At 38.2% G+C, this 18,772-nt stretch overlaps 1 protein-coding gene across 2 annotated transcripts in view; it reads right to left on the minus strand.

Moving 5' to 3' along the window:
- The window catches only part of TGFBR1 (transforming growth factor beta receptor 1), a 72,540-nt gene that overhangs the window by 49,669 nt on the left and 4,099 nt on the right, over positions 1-18,772 (minus strand). Inside the window, exons 2-9 of one of the 2 annotated variants that reach the window (XR_014150432.1) lie at positions 15,001-15,252; positions 14,434-14,679; positions 11,482-11,712; positions 10,258-10,425; positions 8,119-8,275; positions 6,073-6,197; positions 5,857-5,987; positions 1,017-4,987 (exon numbers count right to left, since the gene is read on the minus strand). Coding sequence is in view for 1 of the 2 variants with exons in the window: in XM_081836333.1 (XP_081692459.1) it covers positions 4,862-4,987; positions 5,857-5,987; positions 6,073-6,197; positions 8,119-8,275; positions 10,258-10,425; positions 11,482-11,712; positions 14,434-14,679; positions 15,001-15,142 (1,326 nt within the window). In the remaining variant the exon portion in view is untranslated. Of the gene's footprint in view, positions 1-684; positions 4,988-5,856; positions 5,988-6,072; positions 6,198-8,118; positions 8,276-10,257; positions 10,426-11,481; positions 11,713-14,433; positions 14,680-15,000; positions 15,253-18,772 lie in introns of those variants that run through there. The other variant, XM_081836333.1, reaches the window with a different exon arrangement.

Genomic DNA, 18,772 nt, shown 5'->3' on the forward strand with positions numbered 1-18,772 from the left:
GAGGATACAGCATATCCAAGATTGGCTAGAATGCACAATGGATAGGATGCAACAAGGCAAATCATTCTGTTTAGCATAACTTAGGATTGCTGTGGGAAGTGGCAACTGTATAGCTCCCTAAAAATGAATATATTGAAGCAGTAATATTAAAATTTTGATGTCCCCCAGGTAATGCAATTATTTCAAAACTTTTCTGTCAGCTCTAGCAGGTTATCTATTTTTAGACTCAGGATATTTTACGAAATATACCTGTTTGGACAGATGTTAATTAGTTCAAGACACCATGAACAACTAAATTCTATTCCCAACCAGCACCTCCATTTTTGTCGAATCAAAGTGCTTATAAAAGTCAACAGATCCAAGCTCAGAATTCAAATAATGGTCATTGAGAACAGGAGGACTATAGATATTTTCTCCTTGAGCAGAACCCCCACCCTGCAGGGCAATCCGTTTTTTAAACTGTAGGGGAATTTAAATAGATGTTTGTGATACTACATGCTGGGGACTGCTGTTCAAAGGGCCCTGGTGTGAGCCTAAGCAGTTCTGTTTAATTTTCACAGATTTACTATGCCTTAAAAAAGTGGGGGCAGGGGGCAGGGAGAGAACAGGCATCAAAACAAATCAATGTACAGGAACAGCAAGCAGCTTCATTTCCCAAAAAGAAAGCACAAGTATGTTATCTACTAATTAGAAAGAAAATCTATAATTGCTTTTATTATTTTCTACTGTAGTGTTAGCACTTAACAATAATAATCATTCTTAGACTATTTACAATCCTCTGTCGTAGACTCTACTGCACATACATTATCAAGCATAAATGGGGCAATGAACAATTCTGTAAGGCTTAAAAGTAACACATTTGTACAGATGCTCAAAATTTATCATCCAAAATGTAAAAATGTATGTGTCATTACCCATATAACTCTGAAAGAGTTGGTGCTATTTCAACAAAACAGAGAACATATTTGCAAAAAAAATACAAAAGAAAAAAGAAATGCGCAATCTGGGCACAAGACAAAATATACAATCAGCTTGATCCAGGGCTGGTTTAAACATGAAGATGCTTCAGTGTGCACATGTAGCTCCTACAAAACCAGCATCAGAGCCTTGAGAGTACATCAATCTCTGAAGCCAACAGGAAAGCTCACATTAGCAGATCTTCAAGAGCACACACAGAGCTTTGTATCAGAACCAGCAAGGTTTTAGGTTTATGCATATAATACTCATATTTTAAAGAGACAAGTAATTGCCAACCTTGAGAATGTTCTGAAAAAATATTAAACCTTATATACAGAATGAGGTAAATGTACCTTGGTCTTTTTAAGAGGTAATTTAAGTTTAAAGCAAGTTTTTACATGTTAAAAAAAATCAAGTACCATTCAAACCATTTTAATGGCACAGTATGAACAAGGAGCTAGCTTAAAAAGTGGATCCATGGCACTCAGTTGACAGATGGTTATTTTGCTAGAATAGCCTCTTACTAGGTATGAATCTGAAAAACTATGCCACTCATATATACAGATATTTTTAGGTTTACAAGACATGAAGGTGTGAAAGGCTACAAAAATCTGAAAAGGCAAATGAAAATGTTATGATAAAACTCCAACTCTTAAGGATTAAGAGTACCTAAAGTTACAGCACTCAAGACATCTGAGTAACAAGGCTTGCTACTGTTCCTTTGATGTGTCTTGTAAGCAATTGGATCATATGTCCAAGATCTGAACAGCAACTGTAATGCTATTTTTAAAAACGACTTTATAAAAACCCTTATTAAACAAATGTGTACTGTGCAGTAGACATTACACAACAGCTTTCATCAAAATTTTACCAGATTTTTAAAGGTATAACATTCAAATGTTTTGAGTGCCAAAATATTTTGGTCCCCATGGACTCTCAAGAGCAAAACAAAAACTGAAAAAAAATATGAATACTTGCCTAGCTGCTTAAAGATGCATATCAGAGGTGTTGTGATGGTGAATCTGAGTCTAAACTGGAAACCATTTTTAGAATTCTTAAAAAATTACCTCCAAAGAGAAGCAAGCTTTTAAGACTTCAACCCCTGATTTCCAGGTTAGCAAATGGCTCCCAGCTTCCTTCCCCACTGTTCCTCTAGCCCCCAAAGCACATTCCCCACCTATCATTTTGCTTTACCTTAAAATGGGAAATGAAGGTGATGGTTTGTACATCTCTTAACAGATGCACTCTGATGTGCTTTGCAGGGCATAAGGACCGAAAGTGGTGGCTGTTAAGAACTGGCAACCTCTAGCCCTTTAGGACCTTAATTACCAAGGGACGCTGCTTTCGGTCCTAAACCAGGTAAGTGAATCAGGAGGATAGAAAAGTGCCATTCCCACTCCATACCTGAAGGTAAAGAAAAGAAAGTGCTTTGCAAGTTGGAAGGGATGGTAGTGACAGTGGGGAGGGGGATGGCAATAGGATAGCAGAGTCAAAGGAAGGGAACAGGTGAACCATCTGAGCCACTCAGACTGGCTCTGTACAAGTTTTTCTGTTAGGGGCAGAATTGGGGAAATCCAGAACCAATGTGAGGAAGCCTTAGAGGATATGCCCATCCCTAATCTACATGTGACTTTACAAGCAACAGATTAAAAACGTTCTATGTAATATATACAGGCACTCATTCGAAAGATATTGACAAATTATCAATGGAAAACATGACTAAAATTATATCATCACAGCTGAAGCCACAAATAACAAAGTACAATTTTCATGATATACAATTTTCCTGCTGCAACGTCTATTTTAAGAACTGCTAAAAAATTAACCTCATAATTTTCTCTAGACTAAAATAGAAAAATCATTTTGGCATGAGTGAATCATGGGAAGTTAAGGATTGATAACTGGTATGCAGGCAGCCCCCCATTTATGCACATTCAGTATTTGTGCGACTGTGTAGACATGCACCACACTGAACCTGAAAGTGACTTGGAAATGTAATACTGTAAAGACATCACTGAAATATCACTAAAGGGCGGAATGGGGTGGGGGGGGGGAGGAATGGGGCGGCTGCAGGCTTTCTAAATGGGTTTCAATTATACGCAATTTCACAAATGTGCACAAAACAGGGGCCAGTACAGCTAACCAATATTATTTTCATTCTACATCACTGTAAAAAATTGCAGGTGGGCAAAGTCTTCACCTTTTCATTTATGTCTGCGTTGAAGAAAGACAAACTTAAATAGGTAGTTTTTGCTTGCTAGCTTATTTTAACTTTTATGGAAATCAAAAGTATTTTTTAAAAAAGATTTTAGTTTTTCATGGTTCTTCATAAATGTAACTAGCTTGAAGATACATTAATAGAAATTTGATTTGTGCACCAGATATAAGATTTACATAAATGAAACCCAAAATACACCTTAAAACGCAAGCACAGTTTTTCAGTATTGTAGATGTAACAGTATTTTACATCCAGCAGCAAATTTTACAGCTACCTGTATGCACCAGAAAACAAATGGTATATTACTATCCAACTGTGATTTAGTAATAATAATAGATGGAGGTTTCAAAGCAGTGACTTTCAAGGCGAGCCACAAGCTGTGCAAATACTTCCACATGTGAAGCTCTTGCCACCAAACAGGAGTTGGCCTGCATGGAGAAGTCCAATGGCACCACATTTTAGGAGCGTGGGGACCTAGATTCAGTCCTTACACATCTCCAGATATATACAATTGGTGACGTCAGAGCCAATAGTGCCAACCATCTGTTAAGAAAGCACATACTGACCTGACCATCAAGATCACACAACAGCTACAGATGCTAGGGAAAGTTTACTGCTTTGCACACAAGGACTGCATACAATAAGGCTACCCAAATGCAATGTTTTTACACATGGATTACCCTTCGAGAAGCAGGGAAACAGGTGACACTTTAGTAAAGAGCGCTGTTCTTTGAATGGGTAAGGGTCTGTGCAGAAAAAAAATCCCCCCGCCCCAGATAACATTAGAGTGCTAAAATTTATTTTCTCAGATTAAGCCCTCATATCAAATTTTAAAAGAATCTTGAAGTACTCTTTACGGGTCATTAAAAGTTAAGTGCCACTTTTGACACCACAATTCATTGTGATGCACAACTTTAATAACAGCACAGAATTAATTTATATACTTAAAATTCCTAGTCTTCAGAATTAAGAGGTTTTGGTAAAAAGAATTCCAAATGTAGTATAAAATTCCCTTTTAGTCAAGATATATTTTATCATTCTACAAGCACCAAAGGCTTTGCATATACCTACTGAAGTGCATTACAAAAATTGAAAAGTGGCACTTCCTGGTACAGTACAATCTATTTTGAAGGCATGTAATGTTCTGAAGCAAAATAACAGAAATACAAAATATAACTGCATATGTTGTATATGTTCTTCCAGAGTGGATGAGGTAATGTCTTCAAATCCTGATAAATACGTCCAACAGTAAGTGTCCTAGTAGCCAGAAAACTACACAATCTGATAAGAAGCCAAGAGTGGTTCAGAATATAGTGTGTGCCACCATGAACAAAGCAAATAGCTTTAAAAACTTTCAAGATATCCTTCAGTGCGATAGTGTGCACGAGCATCATCTTCATGTTCTCAACAAAACAGGGACCAGCGTTAATCCTTGGAAAACCAATTTTTGTTTTACTGAAGCTGAAGTGTCCTGGGAAAGAGGAGTCCGTAGTGCAAGGTAGGGAGCTGTACAAAGTTTCACTGCATCTATAGAAATCCTGGGCTAATAACTGATCTTCCTATTTTGTACAAAAGGCAGGAATATCCTTCTGTTCCCCCAGTGAGGTAGAACAATTAGCCTTCTTAATGCACAAATTAGGTGCAGATATGGTCCTTTAAAAGTATCCTTCAGCAACACCTCCAAGATTACATTTTTATGCCTTCTTGCTGACTGAGCTGTGACAGTGTTTTCTTTATGCGTAAAGCTGTTAGCCTTGCTGCACCATTGGCATACCAACATTCCCGCATAATTTTGGCCATTACTCGCAAGGCCTGTAAAGAAGTGAAACAGAAGCTTAGCTTTCATACCGTAACTTCCCATCTTTTTGTATCTCAGTGCTATGAATTTCCTGCCGACATAAAATTGGTATTTAATTTAGCATATTTGATTGGCATATTAGTAAGCAGAGCTGTCGCATTAATGTTTTAACATGTGGCATTAATTAATTAATGTGGCATTAACATGTGGAATTAATTTCATTAGCCAGTTGAACTGAAATATCTGACTGTGGAAGATTCTATAAAGTACACTGAGTGTGGTTGAAATGTTATTTTCAAACAAACTCTAAGCTTTACTTGGAAAAAAATTCAAACATTGTGAAGTTTTAGAATCTAAAAGATAATTTGAATTGGAGTACTAGCCATTATTTTAAGATGTAAAAATTCATTAACATAATTATTATTCCACAGGTTTAATTTTAAAAAAGAACACTGAAAAACTATATTAACATGCTTGTGTGCGTAGGTATGTACAGTTCCTATGGATAACTACATGAAAAGTTAAATATTTTCAATCCAATACAATTTCCTTCTAGCTGTGCAATATGATTTGTATTATCAATTCTCTTACTAATTACCATAATTTTATAAAATCATGCATTTCTAAAAATTGAAAATTTCCTATAGAAAAGCATTTCACTGGGAAATTTTCTGCACCCCACACCACTGTTCTTGTTATTTCATATCTGTGTGATTAGGTATGTCCCATAGTTAAAGGCATAAGGTGAACGGGTATCCTTCAAGGTACAATCAATTTCATTTTTGAGTATGTAACTCAATGTTTTGATTTTTAAAAATTCAAACTAAGCTGCTTTAATACATTTTAAAATATTCTCATTTTGATACAGCTTGAAAAACCTCACCTCACAGCTCTGCCATCGGTTTGGAATATTGGGTCGAAGTTTCTGTTCACAAACAACTTTCCTCATTTCTTCAACTGAAGGATCAGAAGGAACCAGGTCATAATATGGTAGTTGGTAATCTTCATGAATTCCTAAAATGTGTAAACCAAGTTGTAAGTTAACTGTTGCCATGACAGAATCTGAAGTCAATTCTGTTTCATTTCTGTTTGTACCTACCACCAATTGAACATCGCCGAGCTATTTCCCAGAACACTAATCCCATTGCATAAATATCTGCTCTTTTGAAAGACTCAAAATGCTTCATGTTTATGGAATCATCAAGTACTTCAGGAGCCATGTACCTATCAAAATGAAAACCAGTATGTTTTATTTATCAAGCAGTGGTCTCTAAACACAGTTATCTCTATTTCTCTTTAATTAGGCACTAGAAACAGTTGAGCCACTCTGCCAGTTAGGCATTACACAATAATGACATTCTCAAGATACTCACTATTGACCTGGCTCTACATGTCAACCAAGATTTTAAAGAAGTAACTATAGTAGGAGCTTCTGCGTAACTGAGAGGCATGCAGAAGCTCCAATCATTTCAGGACAGGGACACCCTGTTATGTGACGTAATATGTGGGCTATGCACGTGTGACTCTTCCTGCTCCATGACCATTTCCTTGCTCTCTAAACTGGACTTACGCAAAGAGGGCACAGACACTTGTTTTTCTGCAACTGAACCTGACAGGATTCAAAATGCCATGGTGCAGATTGTGTGCAGAGAGAAGAAAGCAGGATGTTCTGAACACCCCACCATAGGCAGAAAAGGAAAAAGTGGTGTATACATACACAACAGTGCTATATCTGCTGAAGGAGGTTGTGTGGTAAATGAAAGTCCCCCCCCTCCCAGTTTTACTGAGGACTCTAACACCTCTCCTCATCTCCCTGCTTCTCAGTAGTGTTTGCACAAGCCTTCTGTCATCCCAAAAGGAAGCTTTGTATATTTTCAAACTTTTTATTAGAAGAGTATTTAGAAATCCAGAGTGGAAGCAGATGTGGCTAGTCTAAGTCATATCAGGGTAAAGGAATCTCCAAGAAAGGGAGCCATTGCCTGTCACCCTCTCTCACTTTCTACTTCTCTTATTTCATGGATCTTGCTCACCTACAGATCTCAAGATCTGAACTTTTTTGGTCTATTTAAGTTTCCCTGCAGTTCCTCTGGGTTTCACACCATAAAAGGCCATTTCCCTGCCTAGTTCTACTTCTACAATAGGATCTATTTAAGATTATAAACCAAGCAATGTGAAACTTGTAACAAGTAACCATTGCACTGGTTTGTTTGTTTTTTAATCCCTGCACCTGTGTGTCATAAAACTACAAAGCCATTTTATGTACAATCTTGCCATTTTGGTAACTAAACCTTTAGATCAATTTGAGCAGGCTTTTATTCGAGTTTGGTAATCTCTCAAAAATAAGCAAAGCGATACTGCTATTTAAAGAGTAATCAGGTCCACTGTAATAATATCTGCAGTGTGTAATTGTGTTCCGGAATGATCCCACAGTAATAGTTCAGTGAAGACACATGTGAGATACAGGTTCGAGTACATAGGCATACATAAAATGGTCCATATAGATGTTTATCTCTTTACCAGCTGTTGCAAGAACAAGGTTCATGCCAGGTTAAAGCAGCCTAGCCATTAGCTGCCCTTAAGTAGCAACTATGTTTAAAAATACAAATCTATATTATAATTTACAATGATTCTCAAAGCACTAATTATTCTGCAAAAGGCAGGTAGGTATGGGTGACTGAAAAATAAAATGTTCTGAGAAATTGGGCACACTCTTCTCCTTCTCAGTAATTTTGTTTTTATTATATCAACAGGATGACTATGGGAGAAAGGAACAAAGCACCTTCTGATCACCTATTTAAGAGAAGGCAGTACCCAGAAGTTCTAGATCATTCACCAATAAGGAGGCATGGAGGCCGGAAGTGAGGAGAAGAGGCGCTACTGCAACCACCAGCAATATTTCAACACCACCAGTTACACTGTCAGGTAAGTTATGGTAACAAACAGCAATTATCTGTGTAGCTTCACAGTTGTGTGGGAAACTGATCCTTAAGACCCAAACAGCACAATACTGCACTACGCTGGTTTCCATTATTAGAATGCCTGCTCTCCAAGAGACCCTGGGGGAGTCGTACATTTAAGTTTAGGGCTATGTTTATCAGTCTCCTTAATATAATATATTCTGTTTTTAAAAGAGTGTTAATTTTACCTTTTTGTTCCCACCCTGTGGTTTGGTGCAATATCTATTGTGTCTGTAGCTGAATCATGTCTTACTGCCAGGCCTAAATCTGCAATACAACAGGTACCATTTTTCTTTACTAATATGTTCTTTGATTTCAGGTCTCTATGAGCTATAGCTGGTTTTCCTGCATTAAAAAAAAAAACACAGAGAGAAAATTATTAATCAACTAGTGCATCTTCCTAGAAATTTCTTAATTATTCATTTAAATTGAAATTCAAAGCTGATCTCTGGCAATGGTTGAAGTCAAATAAAGCAACTTTCATACATGGTACCAAAGTATAAGAGTTTGTAGAGGGAAAGGCGGGTGGACATAAATTTTGTTAACCACTTGACAAATATGAACAAGGTTACTGATACAACATGAAGCTCTCTGAGTGCCTAGGAAAGATGCAACGAAAGTAATACTGATGCTGCTGTAGTAATTACTTATCCTATTAATTTGAGTACCTTAAATAAATTTGGGTACTAGTCATTCAGACCATAACTCAACATTTCCCTGGATACCAGGATGAGAAAACCACCTTTCCATCTGTTCTGAACAAAGGCAAGGTGCAAAAAAACCTTTTGTCTGTGAGTGCAGCAGTGGCTGATAAGGATCCTCTCCCCAATGGGGTGGCTAAGAAGAGGAGCGTGCTAATATCATTTTGTGGCATTTCCCCTTGCCCCTTTGGATGTGGCAGCTATTTTGTGTTATACTATGTTCTCACACCAGCCCATTGCACTTTCTCAAAATTCCGCTGGCCCACAAAGGTTGGCAACCCTGGCACAGGCAATAATGAGCAAGCTGGGCCTATGGCCTGACCCGGTAAAAAAGAAGCTTTATTTATTTAACTGAAGTTACATAGCTGCTCCATAACGTAAGTGCTCCAGGCATCTCACAAAATAAAATATTTTAATTTGATGAAATAATAAAAGCAATTAAAATACAATTAAAAATACAATTAAAATACAGATTTTTCTAACATAATATAGAATCCCATATTGAAATACACCTCATTAATATAATGTTTTAAGAGCTTCCAGATGCATAAAGTACACAGTATTGGCATTCTTTTAGTCCATCTTTACCTCTGAGTCTTGCTTGGGCAAGCAGGATTTTAGTTGCAACATATGAGAGGAGGACAGATGAACTGATTACTGAACACTGGGAAAAGTAGTTTGTATTGCATACTTTGTTAATTTTTTAATTTATTTGTTGCAATTTATATACCACCCTAAACCCGCAGGTCTCAGGGCAGTTCACAGAATAAAATCAAAACGTAAAACCACAAAATACATAATCAAAAAAGTAAAAACACCCAATAACAGCCCCCATTATTCCACTATGACAATCCTAATTTCAATTAAATCAACATACACTTGTTAATGTGCTAAGTTGCATCTCAGTGTTTCACATTTGCCCATATAACATGATAGAGAGGAATTTATTAAATGACTAATTCCTCTGTTGGGGGCGGAGGGAAATACTACACTGACAGAACACGTGGATGTGTTTTCTACTATTGCTATTAAAAATGCAAACTAATAAAAAAAAAACATATTTTTAAAATCTGAACCCAAAATTAGCAGGAAACTAACCAAAGTATGTTTTATATAGAATTAAGACTAGAAGAGAAATAGGGATATATAAAGACATATTTTGTCTGAAACTAAACTGCCATGAGAGTTTATGAGGCATCTCAAATGTAAGTAAATGCTGTTATAAATTGCTCAAAAAGGCTGCTATGTGTTGTCTAATGTGCTTTACAGGGAGATTATACAGTGGTACCTCGGGTTACATATGCTTCAGGTTACATACGCTTCAGGTTACAGAACTTTGCTTCAGGATGAGAACAGAAATCGTGCTCCAGCGGCATGGCAGCAGCGGGAGGCCCCATTAGCTAAAGTGGTGTTTCAGGTTAAGAACAGTTTCAGGTTAAGAACGGACCTCCGGAACAAATTAAGTACTTTACCCGAGGTACCACTGTATATGTTTAATATATAAGAAATCACCAATAAGGAGGCATGGAGCTCCTTATTACACAAGCATAACCATGTGATTTCCCCCCCTTTCCCCCCCTATTAGGTCCATATTAATAATGCTACATACTTAATTTAGTAAATTACCTTGAGTGCCAACAATCTCCATGTGAAGATGTGCAAGTCCACTGGCAGTAGACAAAGCTAGTTTTATCATTCCTTCCACAGTAACGGTATATCTGTTTAGGTAATCGAAGAGAGAGCCATGCTCATGATAATCTGACACCAGCCACAGCTGTGTCCATGTACCATTATCTGGGGGGGGGGGGGGAAACCAGAAGAAATAAAATGAAGCATTTCCAAAAGCAAAACATAAAAATTATTATCTTGTATGTGGTAAGCATTTCATTTAACTATGGTCTCTTTCTACTAAGTTAGTTAGCATTTACTGATGCTAAAACGTAAGAAATGGTGAAAGCTGTAATCCTGCATACACCATCTGTTTCAATCCCAATGAAGTCACAGAATCATAGAGATGAAAGGGACTCCAAGGATCATCTAGTCAATGATATCTAAGCAGTTTGTGTAATTGCAAACAACTGAATAATTATTTTTTTTGTTTTTGAAAATACAAAGATCACCAGAACATTTGAAATCTGGTGATTTATTTCTTCTTCATTCATTTAAATTAATTATATGCCCTTTTCCAAGACTAAAGTATTCCTAGAAACTCACAATCTTAACAGTTTTTTGAAAGTACTGTACAATCAATACCTAAAAAAATTAACTAACGCAAAATAGTTACTAGCAGATTCTTATTCAGATTAGTAATCCTATGAAACAAATTAAAACAATTTTGTCATTTAAAACAGGGTAATGACTTGGCATTTAACTAGCCATCTGAAAGCTAACATGGAAAGAACCAACTATGCTTCCCTTGAGGAAATTCTACAACATGCGAATACCAAGGTGAAGGCTGTTTTGTGCCTGCCAGCTTACTTGACCTTACTGGCAGGCCTACAAACTATAACTGATCTTAGTGCCCATGAAGATTCATAAATGTGCATTGCAATTCTAAATCAATTATATGAGCAGCATTTCATTCAAAAGAGAGAAGACATTTTTTCCTCACTGAAAGTTTCTGGGTATTTCCAGGAGATGAAGAATGGTAGCAATTTATTCATCACCTTTGAACTTTACAACTCTATGATTCACAGAATAGAAATCAATATGGGGCATATACATGAAACACAAACATTAACGTGAAGCCAATGTAGAAATTACTTCAAATTGACACAAAGTGCAAAAGACAGCATTATGAGATTTCAACAAGCAAAAAGGGACCAGAAGCAATTTAAAAAAAAACTTAACCTTTATTGTCTGCAGCTATGAACCCCAGAATATTTTCATGACGTAACATAACGGTTTGGTAGATTTCTGCTTCACGAAACCATGAACGCTCTTCTCTTGAGGAGAAAATTTTCACTGCAACTTCTTCTCCTCTCCATTTTCCACGCCAAACTTCTCCAAATCGACCCTTTCCAATGCTTTCCTGAAGCACAATTGTTCTTGCAATTGTTCTTTGAACAAGTAAAGGTAAACCTAAAAAAAAAAAATAGTTTATTTTGAAAACAGTGACCAAGTTTGCTATTTTTAAAGCTACTTGACTGGATAAAAAAATCACTATTCATGGCTGAGATCCAAGATAATTAATTTCTTCCCGTTTTTCTTCAATATTATAAATAACACAATAGAGCACCACAACCTTTTCCTGATACATGGATCAGTTTTATAGCTTTGATCTCCAAAAAGTGCTATATCGCTTTTGAGATGTGTCAATGTTTCAGTTAGTTCCTGAATAAGGAGACCAGGAAGATGTTGCTTGGTATTCAGTACAGTTGCATTTTCTGCAGGGGTTGAGCTCCAAGGGTTCCGTATATACATAAAAATGCAAATACTCAAACCATTGGCGCCACTCTCATGTGAGCTCAACCTGCTGGCTCCAGGGGTCCTGGGATGCTTTTGCAAGGTCTTACAGGGCTGTCCAATTTCCTGTAATTCTTTGAATCTTGTGGGAGCATCTTGAGGCTTCTGAAGTCAGTGCGCAGTGAGGGCCTTGCCTGCATTTAACTTGCAGGATTTCAACAAAAGGTCTTCAACTGTATACAGTTAAAATCATGCAAGTTAAATGTGACTAAGATGCAATCGTACAAATTACAGGGCATAGTTTCTGGGAACAGATTCCAATCACTCACTCCTCAAGTTGTTCCACAGTTCCACAAATTTCCTCAGATAGCTCCCAAATATGTTTTTAGTAAACATGGCAAAATATATATGTAGTGTTGAGCTCCCCGCTCTGAAATGCTGGCCTAAGGACCCAGGTTTTGATCTAGGCTTCAGATGGTAGCAACAGTGGGACATGGAAGGAGCAAAGTTCATGGTAGGAACAAAAAGGACCATATGGAAGTAGTCTTTTCTCCTTCTTTGCTATAGGAAGAGCTTTTTTACTTTTAAAAACTGAGAAGCAAGAAATACTTTGCAACTATCTTCTCTAGTTCTTTCTTGGTTTCAAATACAGGAACTCTCTATTTTAAGTAATGGACTGTGGAAAGTGAGAGAAGACTGTCTTTGGTGGCTGAAACAGTAAGTGCATCCTTTGGAAACTAAAGGCATGAAACTACACCTTCTCAGCTGTTGTTCAATTAAATATTGATGTGGGTTTTCTAGTCAGTAACTGGTATCTCTAACTTCTCTATTCAGCAGAATATTATTGAGCAAACAGTTACTACACAACATGCCAAAAGGTTACTCTGTGCACGGTTTCACCTCATTTGTAAAAAACACCAAACCGTGGTTTAGAGCAGAGCTGGCTAATCTGTGGTCCTTCAGGTACTGTTTGACTCTAACCCCCATCAGCCTCAGTCAGCAGGGCCAGTGGTTAAGAATGATCATTGTCTGTAGTCCAGCAACATCTGGAAAACCACATGTCAGTCACCCATGGTTGATGAGTCACAGCAAGACATAGGTCCCACTCTCTCCCTTTTCCTCTAGCAAGGCTGCAAGATGTTAGTCCAACAAATTGCAGGAAGGCGGTAAGTTCTCCACCCATGTTCTGCTTGGGTGCATGTAGCTTGTTGTGCAGTTTGTTGTGATCTCCAAACCCAGGCAAACTTTGGTTAATCTTAACTATGGATTTTGGAAAAAGGAAATGTCAAAACACCATTTATGAAGGTAGCTTGTTTCAAATAGGGCTGGCCCAAAATAACAAGGGGCAGTTGGTTACTGTTTCACCCATCTCAAAACTTGCAGAGTAGATTCACCTTCCACCCATCCCCCCATTAAAGGTAATGAAATCTTTTCATGAGACTGTAGAAGCAGAACTCCAGAAATAAAATAAATAGCTGCTGCAATGAAAAATGCCACTGTCACTCACTGCCTGGCCAGGTTTTATCCAGATTCTAGTCTTGCTAGCCTGCAGCCCCAACTTTCATTTAACATGGGGGGATGGGACATGCAAGTTCTAGCCTTCATAGAACTAGCAATAGGAGGCAAAATGCACAGGCACTTGTTATTACCCAACCTGCCTGTACCTGCCTTGCAGCACTGGAAAATAATCTGCCACTTTAGCTTTCCTGCAAAGGAAGCAGTAGTGAGATTACAGATAAGACATTTTCCTGTGACATTGAGACCTTTTCTTTTTGCCTATAGCTCAAACTATTTCCTATTGATATTAAGAAATCTTCCTACAGGTTTTAATACCATGTGCCTCCAATTGTTGTAATGACTATGGGACTAGGCTGGTATCCATAGCATTAATCAATGAGGTCTAATCTTCCTTGATAGATCAAAAAAGATGGTAATACATACACAGATCCTGCCATACTGTTTATCCCCCCGTGTGTATTGCAAGCATTTTGGTGAGATTGTGCAGATATTAGAAATCATAAATGTTGTATATTTCAACAACATTTTACCTTAATCTCAAGATCTATACTTTTTAGGTAGGGTTTGTCTGCAACAGAAGAAAGCATTTGAGCATGGTACTGAAACGAAACTTCAAACAAGCTTTACTTTTGGTTTGAAATCTGATTAAAATCTGAATTTCTCGCAAGTTGCTGGCAATATGATAAACTAATTATGATTTCTGCCTAGCTATATTCTCACAACCCCAGTATAATACAATCGCAAAATCATTATTCCCGTAACATTTAGCAAGTAACTATGCTTGTGTTGCACAATACTACCCCCTTTAAAAGATTATGTACTAGTATATGGGGGGGGGAGAGAAGAGGGCAGCAGGAAGAGGGAAGAGACTCTTATTACCTGAACCTGAGCCTGAAGTCGTCATGTCATAAATTAAATCTTTTAAAGTTGTTCCCTCAGATATAAATGGAGGACGATCCATAGAAGGATCTTCTTCACTTGGAACACGATGGTGTATGACGGCACGATTATGGCAGATATACAAAATCAACATAAGTGAAATGCAAACAAAACAAACAGGTCCAGCAATGACAGCAGCCAATTCTACTGGTCCTAAATTAGACGGCAGCTTTCTTGGGAGGGGACCTAGAAGTGGAATGGGGAGACACAGAAGACAAATAAAAATAACCTATCAATTATATATTCAATGCCTGTATATGTTTGTGCACTTGAATAAAACAGAAATATCTCTCTATGGACATATATCTACACAAGATTCCCCCTTCCCCCAGTTTTCAGGTAAACTTACTTGGTACATCAAAAGTGCAACACAAGAGTAGGAGATGCTATCATCTGAATAAGTCATTGGATGCTTACGATTGTTCCACTATCTGTTTTTATTTTAACTAAATTATTTTATATTGTTTCTCATATTACGCTTTCAAAATTGGGAGTGGGGAAAATTACCTGGGGTTGGAATCGGTAGCTCTATTTTATTGCAGAGGTCTCTATCACAGCAATGTGGCACAGTAATAACTCCTTCACTTGTTGAGGGGGCACAAATAAACGGCCTGTCTCTGGGAATCAGATCAACTTGTGCCACACACATGCTATTGCGTGTTATTTTCTCTCCGTTCCGTGTTACAGAAGTAAAGCAAAGTCCATCTGTTGTGCATGTAAAGTTGTCTTTTGTACAAACAAGACAGTAACACTGTAGAGCTGGGGGGGGGGGAGAGAGATGTTCATATTAGTTATGTTAAACACTGTTGGAGTTTCAAAATCCAAAGGCCCCCAAATTTGCTTCTACTCCTAATTGCTAATTTATAACAGCATAAATTTCTTAATGCGTATTTGGTGCAATAGCTGCCAAACAGCTTTCAAGTAAATCCAGGGATAAAGCAGCTAGTGTATGTAACAATAAGACAAGTTTCTACATGAATTCCTTCTATCAGTTTGGGTAAGTTGACAGCCAACATCTGGGAAAAAGAATAGCATTCCAGACATATTTTCAGATGGTTGTTTTTTTGTAACCTTAACATGAAATAAGTTCACAATAATCCAAAGAACTGTGAAATGAATTGAGTTTCTCAAACAGGATCCCTTTATATAATATTGTAAATCATTTCTGAAACTGGTGGGAAATTTCAAAAACAATGTGTGATATAGCCTGACAGTCAACTGTTCATAGTGAATATTTTGTAAAACTGCATTGAGTGCATGCCAGGCCTGGGATGCACTGATAGTATGTTTTTTGATAGAACAACTAACATGTGGTGGTACTAATACTACACATCAAAAAGAACAAAGGGTTGTGTTGCACTCTAAAGAACAACAAATTTATTATGGCATAATCTTTCATGGACCATTGTTCACTTCATCAGATGCATGTAGTGCTATCCTGAGTTGCAGGTATATATTTTGGCTAGGGCAGAGATTTCGAAGTCAGAGGGAAATAAAATGCATAAAAAACCACTGATTATGTACTGACCAGTGGTAATTTACAATGCAGATTTTGAAAGCAGGCTTTCTGACATTGGTAAGCCAATTAACACGTATGTGTTAAGGATCCTTCATCTCAGTTCAGTTCAGTTCAGTTCAGAAGTGATAGCACTGAGCCTCTTGATTGTAATTCATGGTTCCACACTACAGTCTCTTTGAGATTTCCTGAATTTGTGAGTAGGGTGAAATATTTCCTCACTGGCTTTTGAATATTACAATTTCTGTGGTCACATTTGTGGTCATTTATTATTTTTTATAGAGCAGAGATGGCTTAGCTGTGGCCCATATACAGCCCCATACCATGTGAAAAGCATGCCACCTAGATCTGTCAGGAGCAGTGGCCCCTTTTAGGGGGTCTTTTTTTTCTCTTTGACACCCTCCCCCCTTTTGAATTGCCATGGTGCTCTCAGTGTTGACTGCCCTGCAGGTACAGTCAAATGTTTTTGTCCTCAACTTCTCTTCCAATCTTCCAAAGCTTGGAGAACACTTGCTTGCTTGTCTTCAGTGTTTTCCTCTAGAACCATGAGTAGTGTTTTGAGTAGCTGGCGATGATGTTTACACTGTCCAAGAGAGATAATCTTGCATGATCAGTCCTGATAGCCAGCGGTGGGACAAACTGAAGCACTGAAGTAGCTGACTATGCCTGCAGCAATTTCTTAAAAACTTACCAGTGAGCAATCTGAAATGGAGAGGGAATCAATGTGGAAGAAAGGGGGTATAGATGGAAAGCAATGCAATTAATGTTGTGGTGAAACCAATTTAACTTAGGAAACTGAAATCAATCAATGAAGAGGAAAAAATTGGGAGGTCTTAATGGGGCACAATGAAATGAAGCCAATGTTCACAGGAAATCAATGCTGAGGAAAGAGGGGGTTAATAATATATTAATGCAGAATAAATTGATTGGTTAAGTTTCAAGGCAATTAAAGTAATTGGGGGTAGAGGGGAAGTTCATTTATTAATGGAGCATAAAATTTTGGAACCCTCCTACAACAGCAGTGCCCTGGAAAGCAGAAGTGCTGCTGAATATATGTCTATCTGCTGCTGAGTCTGTTCCTCTGCCAAGCTATCTGTGTGTGCACAGCTACGTGTAAGCTGCTCTGCTGTGTGTGTAAGTGTGTACATGTACAGGCTCTTTCTGTGTAACCACACTCCCTAGTGTGTGTGTGTGTGCACATTGGCATGCAGCCCTTGGACAGGTAGTAAAACCCTCAATATGGTCTCCAAGCAAAACAAAAAACAAAACCCATTAACTATGCCAGCCATAGAGCTGGGTTTGTCCTATGTAGAATACAGAAGGGCATTGCTGACCTTTAACAGAATATATCATATTGGAAGAAGAACAGGTAAATGAACCACTGAGGCTGTAGATTAGGTCCAGTACCAGTGTTGCCAGAGCAGACATGAGGACAGCTTTGGGGACTGGGTCTGCCAAAGGGGCTGATTCCATTCTCTGTAGCTCTGTTACCTGGCCTGTTGTTGCAACATATCAGATTTACTCACTTGTTACATTTTAACCCTAAACTTCCTCCTAATGGAGCCCAGAGCAGCTATAATCCAATTTACCATCAGAAATAGTTTTTAAACCATTATGTAAAACTTGGGAAAACATAAAAACTGCTCACTGGAAAATCACCTGAAGGCTTGAACAAACATTTTTAGCTGTCAGTGGGATAGCAGCAATACAGGGAACACACACAATTCTGCGGGGAAAGAGTTCCACAATTGGTGTGCCACCACAGAGAAAACCTTAGCTTACGTGACTGCCAAGCCAAACAGGCTGTGTTCATTGGCAAGACTGCAGCAGATCTTAAAGTTCAAGCTGGTTGGTACTGGAAAAGGTAGGCCCACAAATGCCACCTTTCTACAGCACTTCCAACTTATCAGGATTCAATTCAGCTCACTGCCCCACATCTAGCCAGCCATTGCCTATAGACACTGGTCCAGCACCTTAACTGCCTCTCCTGATTCAGATGGAATGGAGAACTGTGTATCATCAACACTCCGAACCCCTGGTTGACTTGTCCCAGTAAAGTCATATAGATATTGAACAGAACTCTGCAGGACTCTACAGCACAAGCACCAAGGGGCCCAGCCAAAGTTCTCCAGTGCTACTCTCCAGTGGAGTGGTGGTGGTTCTGGAGATAGCAGCAAAGCCACCACACCACACATGTTCCCAACTCTCTATCTATTGAGCAGTGCCAGCAAGATACCATGGTCAATGGCAGCAAAAGCCACAATATATGAAAATAATTAGGGTAGCGCTCTGTCTCTCTTCCAAACAAACAAAAAACAGAAAACAAAACCATCAGTCAAGGTGAAGCTAGACTGAAACAGGGCTAGATAATCCACTTCATCCAGGCACTCCTACAGCAGACCATCACCAGCCATCACCTTCTCAATCACCTTGCCCAAGAAGGGGATATTTGCAACAATGCAGCAGTTGTCTTAATGTCTCTGAGTCCAGGGAGGACTTTTTGAGATAAAGCATTAAAACTGCTTGAGACTTCTATAAAGCTTTCCAATAAATTGACAGATGTATCAGATACTTCCAATGAACACCTAGACCATAGCTCTAGGTTCCACCTATGCCTGTAGTGCCCCATAGATATGCCTGCAGTAAGGGAGTCATAGAATAACAACACTGTTCACTTTCTATTTTGTTTCTATGGCTTTCTAGACTTCTCCCAGAATGGAAGTGTGATGGGAACTAAAATGCAGAAGTGTCTACTGTGGTGAG

The sequence above is a fragment of the Podarcis erhardii genome (genome assembly GCF_964252035.2).
Source record: "Podarcis erhardii genome assembly, chromosome: 13".
Classification (NCBI taxonomy): Eukaryota; Metazoa; Chordata; class Lepidosauria; order Squamata; family Lacertidae; genus Podarcis; species Podarcis erhardii.